Consider the following 18,105-nt stretch of genomic DNA (forward strand, 5'->3'; position numbering starts at 1 on the left):
TGTATAGTTTCCATGTCTCTGTCCCCGTGGTCGCGTGGATTTTTCTCCGGATCCTCCGGTTTTTTTCCTCCACATTTAGAATCAACATCAATCGTGCGTTGAGAGTATTTGGCTGCTGTACATTTCTACACGATAAGCCACTTCGTTGAGCTATCATTTGGGGCCAGGTCGCTTCCGAAAAAGAGCTGTACAGCTCAGTGGAACCTTAACTGGTAAAATAAAATAAACCATTGCTCAGTTTACAGTTCTTACAAACTGAATCGCCAGTGCATCGAGACACCTTGACACCTGAGGCAAAAGCGCAGCCGTGCAAGTGCTGCCTGCTGGCGGAAGGCCTCTCTCTAGAGGCTAGATCTCTGGAGCGAGTATCAAAGACAGCCCTCTTGGGAGGGTATTTTTTGGCCTACTCTTTTCCGCACACGCCAGGCGCCTCGGTAGAGGTGCCGGTGGCCGCAACGTTGCATCCCTCAACGCACCGACCGTGACAATGCCGACGCCGCTGGGCAGACAGAGGCGTTCGTCTCAACTGCCGTGCCAGGAGATCAAAGTGGCCACCACTCGCTGGCTTGTCCGGATCCGGTCACCGTCCCACCACGGCACCATCTCAATGATGCGCTAAGCGTAGCGAAACTAATAAACGATGGTGACCCCGATGATGATGATGATGAACTAAAATTTCAACTTGTTATACATTTTTTTGCAGAGTGAACCCGGCTCTTGTGTGTTGTTGTTAATAAAAAAAATACATTTTTGTTGTTATCAGGAGCAGAATGTGGCACGGATACCATCAAAGTGGCGGAAGGAGGCAACGCAGAATGCAACTGCATGGGAATCAACGTCACGCGCTTGACATGGATTCCAGACAATGCTGAGTGTGACGAGAATAGAGATTCAGAGGATAATTCGCGGTGGAACCTGCAATTCGATGGGGGAGAATGCAGGCTGCTCATCAAAAACGTGATAATGAGAGACAGGGGCATGATTTTACTGGAACCGGAGGGACGCCAAGTGAAGCTGTTCATCGAGCCGGGTGAGTGCTTGCTAAATGTTGAACATCTAATGACATGAACTACCTGGCCTGGTCTACAGGAGGTCGTGGGTTCAATCTCGACCCTGACGCCTGCTGCTGTGTATTTGGAGTGTGCGGTGTCTCTCTCTCTCATCATCGTTACCACGGTGGCTAGGAGATGTTAACTACCTCACCTGGTCTACAGGAGGTCGTGGGTTCGATCTCGACCCTGACGCCTGCTGCTGTATATTTGGAGTGTGCGGTGTCTCTCTCTCTCATCATCGTTACCACGGTGGCTAGGAGATGTTAACTACCTCACCTGGTCTACAGGAGGTCGTGGGTTCGATCTCGACCCTGACGCCTGCTGCTGTATATTTGGAGTTTGCGTGTCTCCCTCACCGTGGTCGCGTGGATTTTTCTCTGGGTCCGCCGATTTTCCCCTCCACATTTGAAAAAAATGCGTTTAGAGTATTGAGAGAGAGACAGAGTGATGAGATAAAGTGATAAGAGAAAAAGTCATGAGAGATAATGTGATGAGAGAGATTGTGAGAAAGTGATGAGATTATTCAGATAATTATCAAGTTTTCAATAGCTTATTTACGTAATTATTTAAGATAATTAATTTAAAAAAAGTTTTCCTTTAGCCAATATCATTACCCCGCGAAATTTTCCTTTCACGAGCATCTCCGAAACGTGTCCCCCCACGATTAACGAGGCAACGCGTGCGGTGCACAATCGCGCAGCCGAGCAAAGCGTCCTTTGTTCCCCCCCCCCCCGCCCAAAGTGTGCACAGCGCTCCACATACAGAGTGCGACAGACAACACGACGGACGAAGTACGCCTGACGTGCCGCAGCGGCGGAAAAGTGGCGCCGGAGGAAGGGATTGAGTGGACGTATCAGGGACAGAGACAGGCTTCCGAGGGCAGCACCGTGGTGACGAGTCTGCAGCGCCAAGGATTGTGGAGCTGCACGTACGAAGGGAAGACCACGGGGTTCTGCCTCGTCGAATCCAGTAAGTGGAATTTGGCCGGCTACCGTGGCCAGCCACCTACCGTGGTCGGTCGGCTACCGTGGTCCAATGCGCTACCGTGGTCAGCCACCTACCGTGGTCGGTCGGCTACCGTGGTCCAATGCGTTACCGTGGTCAGCCACCTACCGTGGTCGGTCGGCTACCGTGGTCCAATGCGCTACCGTGGTCAGCCACCTACCGTGGTCGGTCGGCTACCGTGGTACAATGCGCTACCGTGGTCAGCCACCTACCGTGGTCGGTCGGCTACCATGGTCCAATGCGCTACCGTGGTCAGCCACCTACCATGGTCGGTCGGCTACCGTGGTCCAATGCGCTACCGTGGTCAGCCACCTACCGTGGTCGGTCGGCTACCGTGGTACAATGCGCTACCGTGGTCAGCCACCTACCGTGGTCGGTCGGCTACCATGGTCCAATGCGCTACCGTGGTCAGCCACCTACCGTGGTCGGTCGGCTACCGTAGTACAATGCGCTACCGTGGTCAGCCACCTACCGTGGACGGCCGGCTACCGTGGTACAATGCGCTACCGTGGCCAGCCACCTACCGTGGTCGGTCGGCTACCGTGGTCCAATGCGCTACCGTGGTCAGCCACCTACCGTGGACGGCCGGCTACCGTGGTACAATGCGCTACCGTGGCCAGCCACCTACCGTGGTCGGTCGGCTACCGTGGTCCAATGCGCTACCGTGGTCAGCCACCTACCGTGGTCGGTCGGCTACCGTGGTCGGTCGGCTACCGTGGTCCAATGCGCTACCGTGGTCGGACAGCTGGACTTGCAACACAGAGGCAGCAGGTTCCACTCCCGTCTTCCGGCGCGGAGGCTTGGAACAGCGGTGCGATGCGTGGGTAACTCCTCCCAACGCTGTCCCGACGTCCGGCCAGCGCGCAGAAGAGTAGGCCGAATGCCCTCAGAGAGGCGATCGAGTGGAGGCCCTCCAGGGTCAGGACATGGAGAGACGTCACTCACCGCTGTGGCCGGCACTCCCCACGGCCTCCTTGGCACGGTGCAACCACAGCGCCACCACCCCGTGCCAAACTTCGCATTCGACGATCGCGGCGGAAATTGGCCGCGCCCTCGGCAAGCTGCGATGGGCAGGGCGGTCTTGAAGTATTGACGTGGGTGGTTTTTTTAATATTACCGAATTCGAAAAGAAGAGCGGGCTCTTCACCGTTACTTCGGTCGCCGAACCCCTGCGCTAAACCAAAAACGAAAGAAGCCAACGAACAGAACGGAGCAATGAACCAACTTGTCCATTCGGTCGTAACCCGCAGGGATCTCCGAGATCAAGGAAGCGGAGTGCGAGAGCAAGGAGCTGACCCCGCTGACGCCCCAGGCCACCCAAGCGAGCGACCACCTATCGCCGCCCATCATCGAGATCGCCCTCGCCGCCGCGGGGTGCATTCTGGTGGTCGTCGCGGTGCTGGCCGGCGTTTATTTCTACAGAGAGAGTGAGTGGTGATGGCCGCCGTGTATTTCTACAGACAGAGTGAGTGGTGATGGCCGCCGTGTATTTCTACAGACAGAGTGAGTGGTGATGGCTGCCGTGTATTTCTACAGAGAGAGTGAGTGGCGATGTCCGCCGTGTATTTCTACAGACAGAGTGAGTGGTGATGGCCGCCGTGTATTTCTACAGAGAGAGTGAGTGGCGATGGCCGCCGTGTATTTCTACAGAGAGAGTGAGTGGTGATGGCCGCCGTGTATTTCTACAGACAGAGTGAGTGGTGATGGCCGCCGTGTATTTCTACAGAGTGAGTGGTGATGGCCGCCGTGTATTTCTACAGACAGAGTGAGTGGTGATGGCCGCCGTGTATTTCTACAGAGTGAGTGGTGATGGCCGCCGTGTATTTCTACAGACAGAGTGAGTGGTGATGGCTGCCGTGTGTTTCTACAGACAGAGTGAGTGGTGATGGCCGCCGTGTATTTCTACAGAGAGAGTGAGTGGTGATGGCCGCCGTGTATTTCTACAGAGAGAGTGAGTGGTGATGGCCGCCGTGTATTTCTACATACAGAGTGAGTGGTGATGGCCGCCGTGTATTTCTACAGAGAGAGTGAGTGGTGATGGCCGCCGTGTATTTCTACAGACAGAGTGAGTGGTGATGGCCGCCGTGTATTTCTACAGACAGAGTGAGTGGTGATGGCCGCCGTGTATTTCTACAGAGTGAGTGGCGATGGCCGCCGTGTATTTCTACAGGCAGAGGGAGTGGTGATGGCCGCTGTGTATTTCTACAGAGAGAGTGAGTGGTGATGACCGCCGTGTATTTCTACAGAGTGAGTGGTGATGGCCGCCGTGTGTTTCTACAGACAGAGTGAGTGGTGATGGCCGCCGTGTGTTTCTACAGACAGAGTGAGTGGTGATGGCCGCCGTGTATTTCTACAGACAGAGTGAGTGGTGATGGCCGCCGTGTATTTCTACAGACAGAGTGAGTGGTGATGGCTGCCGTGTATTTCTACAGACAGAGTGAGTGGTGATGACCGCCATGTATTTCTACAGAGAGAGTGAGTGGTGATGGCCGCCGTGTATTTCTACAGACAGAGTGAGTGGTGATGGCCGCCGTGTATTTCTACAGACAGAGTGAGTGGTGATGGCCGCCGTGTATTTCTACAGACAGAGTGAGTGGTGATGGCCGCCGTGTATTTCTACAGACAGAGTGAGTGGTGATGACCGCCGTGTATTTCTACAGACAGAGTGAGTGGTGATGGCCGCCGTGTATTTCTACAGACAGAGTGAGTGGTGATGGCTGCCGTGTATTTCTACAGACAGAGTGAGTGGTGATGGCCGCCGTGTATTTCTACAGACAGAGTGAGTGGTGATGGCCGCCGTGTATTTCTACAGACAGAGTGAGTGGCGCTGGCCGCCGTGTATTTCTACAGACAGAGTGAGTGGTGATGGCCGCCGTGTATTTCTACAGAGAGAGTGAGTGGCGATGGCCGCCGTGTATTTCTACAGACAGAGTGAGTGGTGATGGCCGCCGTGTATTTCTACAGACAGAGTGAGTGGTGATGGCCGCCGTGTATTTCTACAGACAGAGTGAGTGGTGATGGCCGCCGTGTATTTCTACAGACAGAGTGAGTGGTGATGGCCGCCATGTATTTCTACAGAGAGAGTGAGTGGTGATGGCCGCCGTGTGTTTCTACAGACAGAGTGAGTGGTGATGGCCGCCGTGTGTTTCTACAGAGAGAGTGAGTGGTGATGGCCGCCGTGTATTTATACAGAGAGAGTGAGTGGTGATGGCCGCCGTGTGTTTCTACAGACAGAGTGAGTGGCGATGGCCGCCGTGTATTTCTACAGACAGAGTGAGTGGCGATGGCCGCCGTGTATTTCTACAGACAGAGTGAGTGGTGATGGCCGCCGTGTATTTATACAGAGAGAGTGAGTGGTGATGGCCGCCGTGTGTTTCTACAGACAGAGTGAGTGGCGATGGCCGCCGTGTATTTCTACAGACAGAGTGAGTGGCGATGGCCGCCGTGTATTTCTACAGACAGAGTGAGTGGTGATGGCCGCCGTGTATTTCTACAGAGTGAGTGGTGATGGCCGCCGTGTATTTCTACAGAGTGAGTGGTGATGGCCGCCGTGTATTTCTACAGAGTGAGTGGTGATGGCCGCCGTGTATTTCTACAGACAGAGTGAGTGGTGATGGCCGCCGTGTATTTCTACAGAGTGAGTGGTGATGGCCGCCGTGTATTTCTACAGACAGAGTGAGTGGTGATGGCCACCGTGTATTTCTACAGAGTGAGTGGTGATGGCCGCCGTGTATTTCTACAGACAGAGTGAGTGTTGTTGGGATTTTTCGGTAAAGTCACGTAGGTAAAAAATAAAAAATAAAAAAATAAATAAAAATCACGACGTTTCGGAGGCAACACAAGCCTCCGTCTTTAGGTGGAACCGTCACAGCACGCTCGCTGTATCAAGTAAATGAGAAATTCCAAGAGATCCGACCCAGTATATATACTGGTTGAGGGGGGAGGAGCCAGGGCAGGCCACTGGATAGGAATTTACCTACGTGACTTTACCGAAAAAACCCAAGAATATGAATCCTTGCAGTCACGAAAGCTTCAAATCTAGACAGAGTGAGTGGTGATGTCCATCGGCAGGCAAACACCGACGGAACCCGACCTCTTCTCGATGGGGGTCGTAGCGGGGGGGGGGGGGGGGAATCGCCTAACCGTGCCGGCAGTGAGCACGGGCGGTCACCGTCGTCGGGTGCGATTCGGATGCCCAGGGTTGGTGAACCACGAAAAGAGTTGTGAAACTGCACATAACATGGTCGGGTGGAGGGGGGGGGGGGCTAAAGCGAGAAGACGGTGATGATGGTGGCACTGTAACAGTGGTTCTTCAAGGCCAGGTGTCGATGTTAGAACGGCTCTGGGATCTGGGTGCACTGTACGTGTGTACGTTGAATTTCTTTCACACCCTACGTAGCCGACCGCGCTAATGAGGGGTGCAGGGGAAGGACAACAAACCAGGGAGATGCTCTACAGCAATGGGTCAATATCGTTTGCCACCTTCTTCTGAAACTAATCGAGACTATTTTTATGTTTTACCATGTAGGGCCCACTGAGCGACACAGCTCTTTTTCAGAAGCGACCTGGCCACGAATTATAGCTCAACGAAGTGGCTTATCACGTGGACATTTAGCCGGATACGCTAAACAAATGTTTGATTCTAAATGCGGAGGGAAAAACCGGAGGACACGGAGAAAAATCCACCCAATCACGGGAGAGAGAAAGAGACACCGCAAACTCCAAATATACAGCAGGCGTCAGGGTCGGGATCGAACCGACGACCTCCTGTATATCTGGCAAGGTGGTTAACATCTCCAAGCCACCGTGATGATGATGATGAGAGAGAGATACCGCAAACTCCAAATACACAGCAACAGGCGTCAGGGTCGGGATCGAACCCACGACCTCCTGCATACCAGGCGAGGTAGTTAACATCTCCTAGCCACCGTGGTGGGCCTCGTGTGTCGGCGGTCCGCAGGAGATGGAAACCAACAGTGGGCGGCGTTCGGCCTGCACATCAGCAGGCTTCCCACTTCAGGCATCAGAGCGACATAGCAAGTGTGGCAGGCAACATAGCAAGTGTGGCAGGCAACATAGCAAGTGTGGCAGGCAACATAGCAAGTGTGGCAGGCAACATAGCAAGTGTGGCAGGCAACATAGCAAGTGTGGCAGGCAACATAGCAAGTGTGGCAGGCAACATAGCAAGTGTGGCAGGCAACATAGCAAGTGTGGCAGGCAACATAGCAAGTGTGGCAGGCAACATAGCAAGTGTGGCAGGCATCATAGCAAGTGTGGCAGGCAACATAGCAAGTGTGGCAGGCAACATAGCAAGTGTGGCAGGCAACATAGCAAGTGTGGCAGGCATCATAGCAAGTGTGGCAGGCATCATAGCAAGTGTGGCAGGCAACATAGCAAGTGTGGCAGGCAACATAGCAAGTGTGGCAGGCAACATAGCAAGTGTGGCAGGCAACATAGCAAGTGTGGCAGGCAACATAGCAAGTGTGGCAGGCAACATAGCAAGTGTGGCAGGCATCATAGCAAGTGTGGCAGGCATCATAGCAAGTGTGGCAGGCAACATAGCAAGTGTGGCAGGCAACATAACAAGTGTGGCAGGCGACATAGCAAGTGTGGCGAGCGTCAGCAGCGTTGACTTCCGGACCATTGTCATGAAATCCGCGTTAATAAAACAAAAACGTCGAATAATTTTGCTTCATTTTCTTTTACAGGCAAGAAGGCACTCATCTCACCTTACGTGTCAGAGTAAGTTCAAACAAACCACAGGGCCCGCACCACCACGGTTGGCCACACTATGTGCGCGCGTGTGTTGAACTTCGTTCGCACCGTACGTAGCCGACCGTGCTGATCGGAGGTGCGATCCTTTAGGCTGTTCGTCTGCATAGGCCGAGCATGAGCGATGACCATGAACTGAGAACAACGCGTGCCCATCACCTCTCTCGCGACAAGTAAAAAAATATATATCTATGGGACCTTTTCTGCCAGTATCAAAGTATGAAAAATAAGGTTATGCTTTAGCCTTTCTATCTTGATTTGAAGCTTTCGTGACTGCAGGAAGCCATACTCTTTGGTTCTTTCGGTAAAGTCACGTAGGTAGAAAATAAAATCAATCACGACGTTTCGGGCGCAACACAAGCGTCCATCATCAGGTGGGAAAGCATGGTCTGCTGCTGAGGCAGACTTCTTTTTAAAAAGGTTTGAAATGGGTGTAGTTCAAGGGTTACCCTTTTTGGCAACAAAACAGGTCCTAAGATCTTCTTGGTTCTTTCGGTAAAGTCACGTAGAATGGAAATAATAAAATAATAAAAATAAAACATAATAAAATAATTCTCACGACGCAAGCAGCCGTCCTCAGATGAAGAACAGGTCTGTCGAGACGACAGAGTCTGAATGACACACCCCAGACTCTGTCGTCTCGGGTACCCGATACCCTACCCGATACCCGGCTACCCGTACCCGGCCGGGTACGGGTAGACATTTGCGACCCTGGTGCGGCCGGGTACGGGTATGGGTAGGCCGTGAGTCACTGGTGAGTAACCGTTTGTCACTCATTTCGGGTAGGGTACGGGTAGGGTACGGGTACCCATTTGCGACCCTGGTGCGGCCGGGTATGGGTACGGGTAAGGAATCAAAACCCGTTTGCGACCTCTGCTGTACGTGTGTTGAACTTCTTTCGCACCATACGTAAGTGAAAACCTACTCGATGTGCTTTCTTTTTCAGACCTGCCGATAGCCTGAGACAGTCTCGAATGACCTGCCATCCCGACTACAGCTACAACAACGGTAATGAGAGCCGAAAACCTTCCCGACAGCAAAGTGCACAACTCCACGGGCCTTCTGTCAGCCGCTGCTGCTCATTCCGTCACTCAATACGGTTTGGTCTGCACGTGTTTCCCTCCCGCCCCATGAGTTCCTCTCACTGCCTCTGCGTAATTGCACGGCGTGCATCTCTCCACACCTTTGTGCGCTCTTCATCTTTTTGTTTCGGACGAGTGGGAAAACTAAACTATTTTTTTATCTTACCAGATAAGGACCACACTGAGCTATATACGGCTCTTTTTCAGAAGCGACCTGACCACAAATGATAGCCCAACGAAGTGGCTTATCACGTGGAAATGTATAGCCGCCAAATTCTCTGAACGCGTGATGTCGATTCTAAATGTGGAGGGGAAAACTTGAGGGTCCGGCGAAAAATCCACGCGACCACGGGAAGAGAGACACCGCAAACTACAAATACACAGCAGGCGTCAGGGTCGGGATTGAACCCACGACCTCCTGTATACCAGGCGAGGTAGTTAACATCTCCTTGCCACCATGATGATGATGATGAGAGAAAGACACCGCAAACTCCAAATATACAGCAGGCGTCAGGGTCGGGATTGAACCCATGACCTCCTGCATACCAGCAAGGTAGTTAACATCTAGCCACCATGGCGAGATGTAGCCAGAACTGGTTCCAATAATGAATCCAAGCTCTACGGTATTGGGATGCTTTGGCCATCTCCATCGACGAGCGTTTGTACATGTGAGAGGAAAGCCGTGCATGCGAAGGGGTGAGCACCGAATCCCCGCACAGATTCAAATGAATGGGGTGTCATTCGAGTAAGAGTGGAATGTAAGAGCCAATATTGAGTGTGCGGAATGCAAGAGTCAAAATTAGGTTGGAGCCAGGTGTTTAGTTTGTTGTCCTTACCCCCGCACCTCTAATTAGCAAGGTTGGCTACGTACTGTGCGAAAGAAGTTCAACATACACATGTCCATGACTCGTAGTGGAAAGTCCACTTTTCTATAATATTGGCTCTCACATTCGTTACATTCAATATCCAGATGTTAACTCCCTCGCCTGGTGTATAGGAGGTCGTGGGTTCGATCCCAACCCTGAGACGTCTGCTCTATATTTGGAGTTTGCGTGCTTTTCTCTCTTTCTCTCCTCGTGGTAGCGTGGATTTTTCTCCAGGCCCTCCGATTTTTTTTCACCCTCCGCAATGAGAATCAACGTCACGCGTCTCGGAGCATCTGGCTGCGATACATTTCCAAGCGATGGGAATCCCACTCCGTTGAGTTGCTGTCATTTTTGATGGCCACGTCGCTTCTGAAATAAAAAAGAGCAACGTATCTCAGTGGGGGGCCGGGGCCTTGCCCGGTAACGATACAAAATACAGTTGAGTTTCAGTTGAACACCGCTGCCACCAGATGCACTTCAGCGGCCTTCTGGAACACTCGCACAGAGACCCCGGGATTAGAAAGTTGTGTTCCGTGGCGGCTGTGACAGCGACCGAGCGCAGCGCAGAGCCGTTAACCTCTCGTTAACCTCTCGTTAACCTCTCGTTAACCTCTCGCCCCGCCACCCTCCCCAGCCACAGGGGACTGTGGCCACTCCGTGGAGATGCCCTACGTCCCGATGACCAAACAACGGACAAGTCAGATAGGTAAGGCTAGCAGGAGGCGATATTGAATGTACCGAATGTAAGAACCAATAAACTAAACTCTCGACAAGATAAGCGTCGACCGCGTGAACCCAGGCGCGTTCTGCACGAGGCTGTTAATGGTCCGCCTACAAGCATTGCGTGCGAGAGCACTTGGGGTTGATAGGAGTAGAGGGCCTGGTTCAGTTGTGTAAAACTCAAGGACAATTGTCCCAGAAATCCCATTGAAATCGGCGTCATTTAGGGCGATTTTTCTTAAATTAAAGTGTTTGCTCAACTATTTATTTAGTATTTTACCAGGTAAGGCCCCACTGAGCTATATAGATCTGCTTCAGAAGCGACCTGGCCGTCACAAATGATAGCTCAACGAAGTGGCTCATCGTCACGTGTAAATGTGTAGCAACCAAATGCTTTAAACGCGTGATGTCGATTCTAAATGTGGAGGAGAGGACCCGAAGAAAAATCCACGCGACCACGGGGACATAGACCCGCAAACTCCAAATACGCAGCAGGCGTCGGGGTCGGGATCGAACCCGCGACCTCCTGTACACCAGGCGAGGGAGTTAACATCTGGATATTGAATGTAACGAATGTGAGAGCCAATTTTAAGTAAGAGCAAAAACACATTCTAGATTTGAAGCTTTCGTGACTGCAAGGATTCATACTCTTAGGTTTTTTTCGGTAAAGTCACGTAGGTAAAAAATAAAATTAAAAGTTAATGAAAGTAATAATGGAAATAAAATAAAATAATAAATCACGACGTTTCGGAGGCAACACAAGTCTCCGTCATCAGGTGGGACCGTCACAGCTAAAATTACTGCATCAAGTGCATCAAGTGCAGTAATTTTAGCTGTGACGATCCCACCTGATGACGAAGACTTGTGTTGCCTCCGAAACGTCGTGATTTATTATTTAATTTTATTTCCATTATTACTTTAACTTTTAATTGTATTTTTTACCTACGTGACTTTACCGAAAAATAACCTAAGAGTAGCAAAAACCCAGTCGGAGAAGAGCCAATATTTAATCCACAACGAATGGTGCAATGTGCACACAAGCCATGCGCTTGCCATGGCCTCCTTGGTCTACCCACTGCTGGATGAGGGCCTCCCACCCGCGCCGTGCCGGTCGCGGGCGGTTACATGGCCGTACTTCACCACGCCGGTCAAGTGTGGGTTGGTGAAGGCTGGGAGGAGCGTATACGCGGGAGGTTTGAAGCAGTGGACTTTTTGCTGCGTCAACCTCTGCTGCCCAACGCTGTAGCCGCACGGCAGCCGGTCGCAACCTGGCATGCACGATGGGCACCCATCCGAGGACTAGCCAGGATCCACCCTGCTTAGCTTCCTAGAAGTGGAAAGACTTGGTCAGAGGCCTAGTGCGTATCGTAGATTTGTATACATCCATCGCAGGTGTATATCATCGATACAACGTCGTGTTTATGATATATGTACACCGGTGTATAATTAACGGACCGTGGAGCGATGTACGTTCATTTGCGTGTTGTATTTTTTTGGAACAGACGGGGAAACGGAGGAGCATTACGACTACGAGAACGTGAGCGACACCTTGAGTAAGTTTCAGCCACTCCGACGCGCGAGGCTTTGCACTCCCACATTGCTTCCATAGACGTCACAAGATCACGTCCATCTTTAAAGCGTGGTTAGCTCATATTCTTGGTTCTTTCAGTAAAGTCACGTAGAAGGGAAATAATACAATAATTTAAATATAAAACAATAAAATTCTCACGACGTTTCGACTGCAACACAAGCAATCATCATCACGTGTGAAATCCACAGCAAGCTCGTCAATGGATGTGGTGCTTTGTATGCATGTTGCGGTGGTGTAGCGGTTAGCGCGCTGCGCTACGAACTCGACGACCAGAGTTCGATTTTCCGCTCACTGCCACCACCAGCAACGATTATCTGAACCGGTCCTGGGCCTCCCCTAGGTCGACTCAGCCTCAAATGAGTACCTGGCGCGGTGTGTAAACATCGGCACTAGGGAGACAAAGGCGACCGGGCGTGGTGCTGGCCACCCGCCCCCTCGTGTGCCGTAACGGCCTTCATAGGTGCTACTCGCTAACAGCACTTGCTCCTACAATCTGTTAAGGCTATATGGTGGAATCTTTGTCTTTGTATGTACGTTGAACTTCTTTCGCACCATACGTAGCCAACCGAGCTAATCGGAGGTGCGGGAGAAGGACAACAAACTAAACACAAAAAGCAGCTCTAAAGAAACGAGTTTTCAACCTCTATGTAAAACTGCATAGCTCCAGTGTCTTCCTAATGTAGTGGCTTCCACGGAGACACACACTAGAACCTGGAGGCAACACGTTAATTATAACACCCCCACAGGGTAACTGCATAACGTACACTTGGTTAACTAGACCACAACGGGGTAACTACATAACTGGGTCAGTCAGTAACACACTGCCTGACCCACGATGCCGAACGTGAAGACCGAGGTACTTAGGATCGACGTAGCACCGACAGGTTCCATTCCAGCAGACAGCCGCGATTGCTCTCGGGACTTCCCTTTTATGCTCCCGGGAGGCGTGGCTTAGCTCCGCCTCGACCACGCCCCCTTCTAGATCCTACTAGAAGGTTCTGGGCTATACATCACGTGTCCCTCTCGCCACCCTTTGGCCCCTCTCCCTACCCTGTCCCGGTCACGTGCCCTCTCGGGTTCACCCAGACTGTCACGTCCTTACTTGCCCTCTCTCTGCCCGTCACCAAAACCATGCCCCCGAGGGCCCAGCTCCACGCTATACCTCTACTCTGGTGCCAGAGAGAGGCCCAAGACGCACAGTTGCACTCTTGTGACAGCAGCTGGCGCTAAACGCCATCGTGACTCCATTTACGTCGATACTCTAATATCGGAAGGAAGAGCGTTCCAGACGGCCGCAGAAGTGCATCTGAAAGTGCGTGATGGAGGGGCTGTCTTTTCTCGAGTAAACCACTACCAGAGTAACGATAGTTAACGATGATGAAGATGATGTACAGCTATTTATCCATGAGGGCCTCCCCACGCTGCGTCCATACTTCACCACGTTGGTCACATTAACAAAAAGATTCAACATACTCGTCAACAACACTCTGGCTTTAAATGAAAACACATAATTCGGCAACGTTTCGGGCAACGGCTCTTATTCAGAGCACATAATCAGAGAAGCCAGAGACATTTTATTTAAAAATGTTTTTTTCTCTCCAGATGTTCAGGATGAAGGACCTGCACAGCCGTCATCACTCCACCAGCAAAACCCTCTGTACCTCTGCAACGACACTCTGTACGGAGATGTTGCATGAGACTCGTGTAAAGGAGATCAGGATATTTTTTTAATACTGTACATATATAATCACGGTTCTTGAGCAGAGGCCCAAATGCTCAAAACTCCATGCAGGCAGCAACAAAATGAACCGGATATTATTGCAGTCGCTTCACATTGAAAGTGTTATTCGAACAGAAATGTCTGGTTTACGATTCATAATTTAAAAAATTAGCGGGGAGGCCAGGTGACCAGATTGGGGCGCCACGGTGGCGAGATGTTAACTCCCTCGCCTGGTATTCAGGAGGTCGTGAGTTCTATTCCAACCTTGACGCCTGCTGTATATTTGGAGTTTGCATATTCATTTCTTCTGATGCTATATTGTATTTTAGCTGGGGCAATGATTAACATCACACGAGTTACTGTTCAATTTTAATCATATACGAACTCAGCTTTGTCTATCCCGGTTATCTCGGTGAATCCTGGCATGAAATCTCCTGGTCATATATTTTGTAGTCAATCACAGGTAATGTAGTCAAGCTCATTTATTGTAGTAAATATTCAGGTATTCTTTCTTCTTGGTTCTTTCAGTAAAGTCACGTAGAAGGGAAGTAATAAAATAATAAAAATAAAACATAATAAAATTTTATTATGTTTTATTTTTTATTATGTTTTATTTTTATTTTTATTATTTTATTACTTCCCTTCTACGTGACTTTACTGAAATAACCAAGAAGATGAATCCCTGCAGTCACGAAAGCTTTACATCGAAATACTCATGTATTGTAGTATATCTCAGGTATTGTAGCAAAGCTCACGGCTCAGGTATTGAATGAAAACTATGAAAATTCCAAGAGGAAACTGAAATAAAATGTCGGGTCGTGTTAAATACACAGGCGGGTAATATTCGGCGAACTGAATCAATACTGCTCTACTGGTTTAAAACGCCAGAAAGGGCCAATAATGTGAGCTTCAATACAACTTGTATGCCGTAATTTTATTATGTTAATGCAGAACCGTTATGTCTTTGAAATATCTCTTTTTTAAGTATAAAGACTCATGTAAACCTTCTCGTGAAATGTGTTTGTTTTACTTGAGCTTGCGCGCATCATTATATCGACGTGTGACTGCTGGTTTCTGAATCACCCCACCAGCCATCGATGAATGCCTCTTGCTATCATCGCGATCAACGTTTTTTTTTAATCCTTTATATTAAGTTCGCTTGCTTGCTTAGGACCGTTTTTTAACCCACTCCCCGTGATCCAATCGAGCTGACATTTTGCACACAGACTCGTTGTGCGTGACAATGCATTTTCGTGAAAAAAATTCCAAAATTTTACACTGTTTAGGGAAAAAAAAATATTTAATTACCAATTGTTTAATGCTGCCAGACAATCATCTGACCCATAGGTGGCAGCCATCTCAAGCCAGAGGACGAGAGGACTCTAGCCGCCCCGATGCCACGCATATAAAGGATTTATAGTGAAAAACTTTGTTTTTACGGGTTATACTTGTTTCCGGTCCTGTTCGTAGTTTCATTCGCAACATTATCCCGCTATCTTGTTTGTTGTTCTTGTTATTGTTGTTGTGTTCAGTGTTTGTTGTCCTCCCCGCACCTCCGCTTAGCACGGTTGGCTACGCACGGTTCAACGTACATCCATACGTATCTAACGTGCGCGCACGTACGTTTCCTAAAACCAGCATATGTTTTTTGTTTTCTTGAAATTCGTTACGCGGAGTGCCACGTGCCACCACTCGACAGCGTTGGCTCGTCGATGTGACTTCAAATCACAAATGCTTTGGGCCAGTGAACGTCTCGCATCTCAAACGACGTATGCCTCGTAATTATTCTTACATTATTGTGATTATGCCTAAATGCAAACTTAAAACACCAACATCTTTTTGGAGTGTATACTATATCGGTACGCAATTGCCAGTCACAATGCTTTAAAAACTATACTGTATATTTATGTATATGATGAAGTGTTCGGCTTAGTTGTGCGCTCCGCCGTTTACGCTACTAAAATGTTTTTTCTCGTGACGGAGGCAACTATTGAAGTACATCGTGAAAGTACAGCGTGTCCACGAAGGCACCATCCATGATTCATGAATTAAAACATTCCTGCGGAGGGAGCTGGTAGGAACGTTGGGTTGCTCGGTCAATGGCCAGGGTCAACGGCGGCGTGGTGTATTCCGCAAATATGCCCGACTGTGAGGGCGGGCACAAGCCGGCGTGAGTAGGTTAAATGTTGAGTTTTATAAGGGCACCACGGGGTGACCAGCCCCTCCCCACCCAGCCCCACCCCTCCCACCCCCTCCCCACCCCTCCCCACCCAGCCCCTCCCCACCCTCCCCACCCAGCCCCTCCCCGCCCTCCCCACCCAGCCCCTCCCCACCCAGCCCCACCCGCCCCACTCAGTCCCTCCTCACCCAGCCCCTCCCCACCCTCCCCACCCAGCCCCTCCCCACCCTCCCCACCCAGCCCCTCCCCACCCAGCCCCACCCGCCCCACTCAGTCCCTCCTCACCCAGCCCCTCCCCACCCTCCCCTCCCCACCCAGCCCCTCCCTACACGACGGACACAATACTCCCCTGTGGGCTGGTGTAACCAGGAGGTTCCTACCAGTATTATGATTGTTGACCCAAGTCAAGGCTCATTATTGTTTACCTTTAATAACGGGCGGCAGCTTCACGAACCCTCTGGGATATCAATTGATGTGCATCTGAATGCTTGTTCAACACTTGGTGTGTGTGTATATATATATGAGAGTAATGTTTTACAACTATTCACAATCGCCATGGGGTTTACATCACCCCCTGCAAGCCGTGCGAGGTGCTACGACTTTTCACCGCACGCGGCGTGTTCGAAAAGTGGACTCGGCTTTGCGCCTTTTGCAACAACAACAAAAAAACCCCTTCAGTGGTTCCTGAAGAGGTGCATTGTGCTTTGTCCGAGGCCACAATCAAAATACATTTGACCAAATTTGACCGTGTGACAGCAGCAGCAGCAGTCAAGACGGCTAACGAAACTGATTTCATCCTTCTCAGGACTCATCGGTACTCGCCAATGCTCACGGATGCAAAGTCTGCCACTAAGAACCACATATGTACAGTCCCCACGTTTATGATTGCCATATAATGCACAAATCATGTCTATTGTGAATTGTTCCTTATGGGGTTTTTTTTTTGGTCGCCTTTCGTTTCCCGGTCTACATCACTTGTTCTGTTATAATGGGTATTCTCATATTTTATTACAGAATCGATTCACTGCAAAGATAAAACTAAATATATATAGTTGGATTGAATCACAGCCCACAACTGTGATAATATAATTCGTCAAACTCTTGATAAAGTAGGGCGAATCGTTCCACTTCTAAACGCAGAATGTACCCAAGCATTGCTGCTTTTCAATCCTATCGTACAATCCATTCAAAAACAGAAATATATTCTTTTTAAATGCAGCTTATCTTTAACCGAAGCGCACAACACACCGCGTGAAAAGTCAGCTAAGTAGACACTTGCGCTACGAAGCAACGACAAGAACTTCGAACCAAATTAAAAGTTTCGATTTAAAGCGTTCGTGACTGCAGGGATTCATCTTCTTGGTTCTTTCGGTAAAGTCACGTAGAAGAGAAATAATACAATAAAACAATAAAATACAATTCTCACGACGTTTCGGCCACAACGCAAGCAGTCGTTCTCAGATGCTGTCTTTCCGACAGCTCTGTTCTTCCTTTGAAGAACAGGCTGCTTGCGTTGTGGCCGAAACGTCGTGAGAATTGTATTTTATTATGTTTTATTTTTATTATTTCCCTTCTACGTGACTTTACCGAAAGAACCAAGAAGACAAATTAAAAAGCTTTCTGTGATGAAAAAACTAAGATGTTTCGTATGTCGCCGTGACAGAAATGTCACGACACGTGCGATCGTGACCATCGGAGTGAATCTTCCTGTCACCGCCGCGGCTTTGTGCCACCTAGAACGTCAGCCGTTTGCGCCGCGTTGCTACCCGAAAGGCAACTTGACTCTGCCTTTGTCCTTGGCTTTTCAACTTGATCGGCACTCGTGCAATTTGCGTTGTTGAGTGTCGGAAGGAATAACCTCGCCGCTTTTTTTTTTTTAAACTCCACCGGAAGGAAGCAAATTAAATGTGAACACGCTTCCTTTTGATTTAAAGCTTTCGTGACTGCAGGGATTCATATTCTTGGTTCTTTCGGTAAAGTCACGTAGAAGGGAAATAATAAGATAATATAAATATAAAAAATAAAAATTCTCACGTTTCGACTGCAACACAAGCAATCATCATCAGGTGTGAAATCCACAGCAAGAAATTTTGAAGAAGAAAAAAAATCTTACTGTCG

At 49.8% G+C, this 18,105-nt stretch overlaps 2 protein-coding genes across 2 annotated transcripts in view; both read left to right on the plus strand.

The window, feature by feature from the left end:
• LOC133342887 (UDP-N-acetylglucosamine transferase subunit ALG13 homolog) overlaps positions 1-18,105 on the plus strand; it is a 98,664-nt gene that overhangs the window by 43,518 nt on the left and 37,041 nt on the right. The window lies entirely within an intron of this gene.
• LOC133343106 (uncharacterized) lies at positions 979-13,043 on the plus strand. Its single transcript, XM_061552611.1, has 8 exons — positions 979-1,030; positions 1,803-2,021; positions 3,308-3,484; positions 7,766-7,799; positions 8,776-8,837; positions 10,412-10,483; positions 12,000-12,050; positions 13,033-13,043. Exons 1-8 carry the CDS (start codon positions 979-981, stop codon positions 13,041-13,043), a joined length of 678 nt encoding a protein of 225 aa, XP_061408595.1.

The sequence above is a fragment of the Lethenteron reissneri genome, chromosome 16, assembly GCF_015708825.2.
Source record: "Lethenteron reissneri isolate LAM-NWPU_2019-01 chromosome 16, ASM1570882v1, whole genome shotgun sequence".
NCBI classification, from domain to species: Eukaryota; Metazoa; Chordata; class Hyperoartia; order Petromyzontiformes; family Petromyzontidae; genus Lethenteron; species Lethenteron reissneri.

Excerpts from the sequence above, each read along its gene's own strand:
- LOC133343106 (XM_061552611.1), top strand. The coding sequence starts at position 979 with ATGATTTTACTGGAACCGGAGGGACGCCAAGTGAAGCTGTTCATCGAG. Across the intron at positions 3,485-7,765 it reads CGTTTATTTCTACAGAGAGA|GCAAGAAGGCACTCATCTCA; the intron begins GTGAGTGGTGAT and ends TTTCTTTTACAG. Across the intron at positions 10,484-11,999 it reads ACAACGGACAAGTCAGATAG|ACGGGGAAACGGAGGAGCAT; the intron begins GTAAGGCTAGCA and ends TTTTTGGAACAG.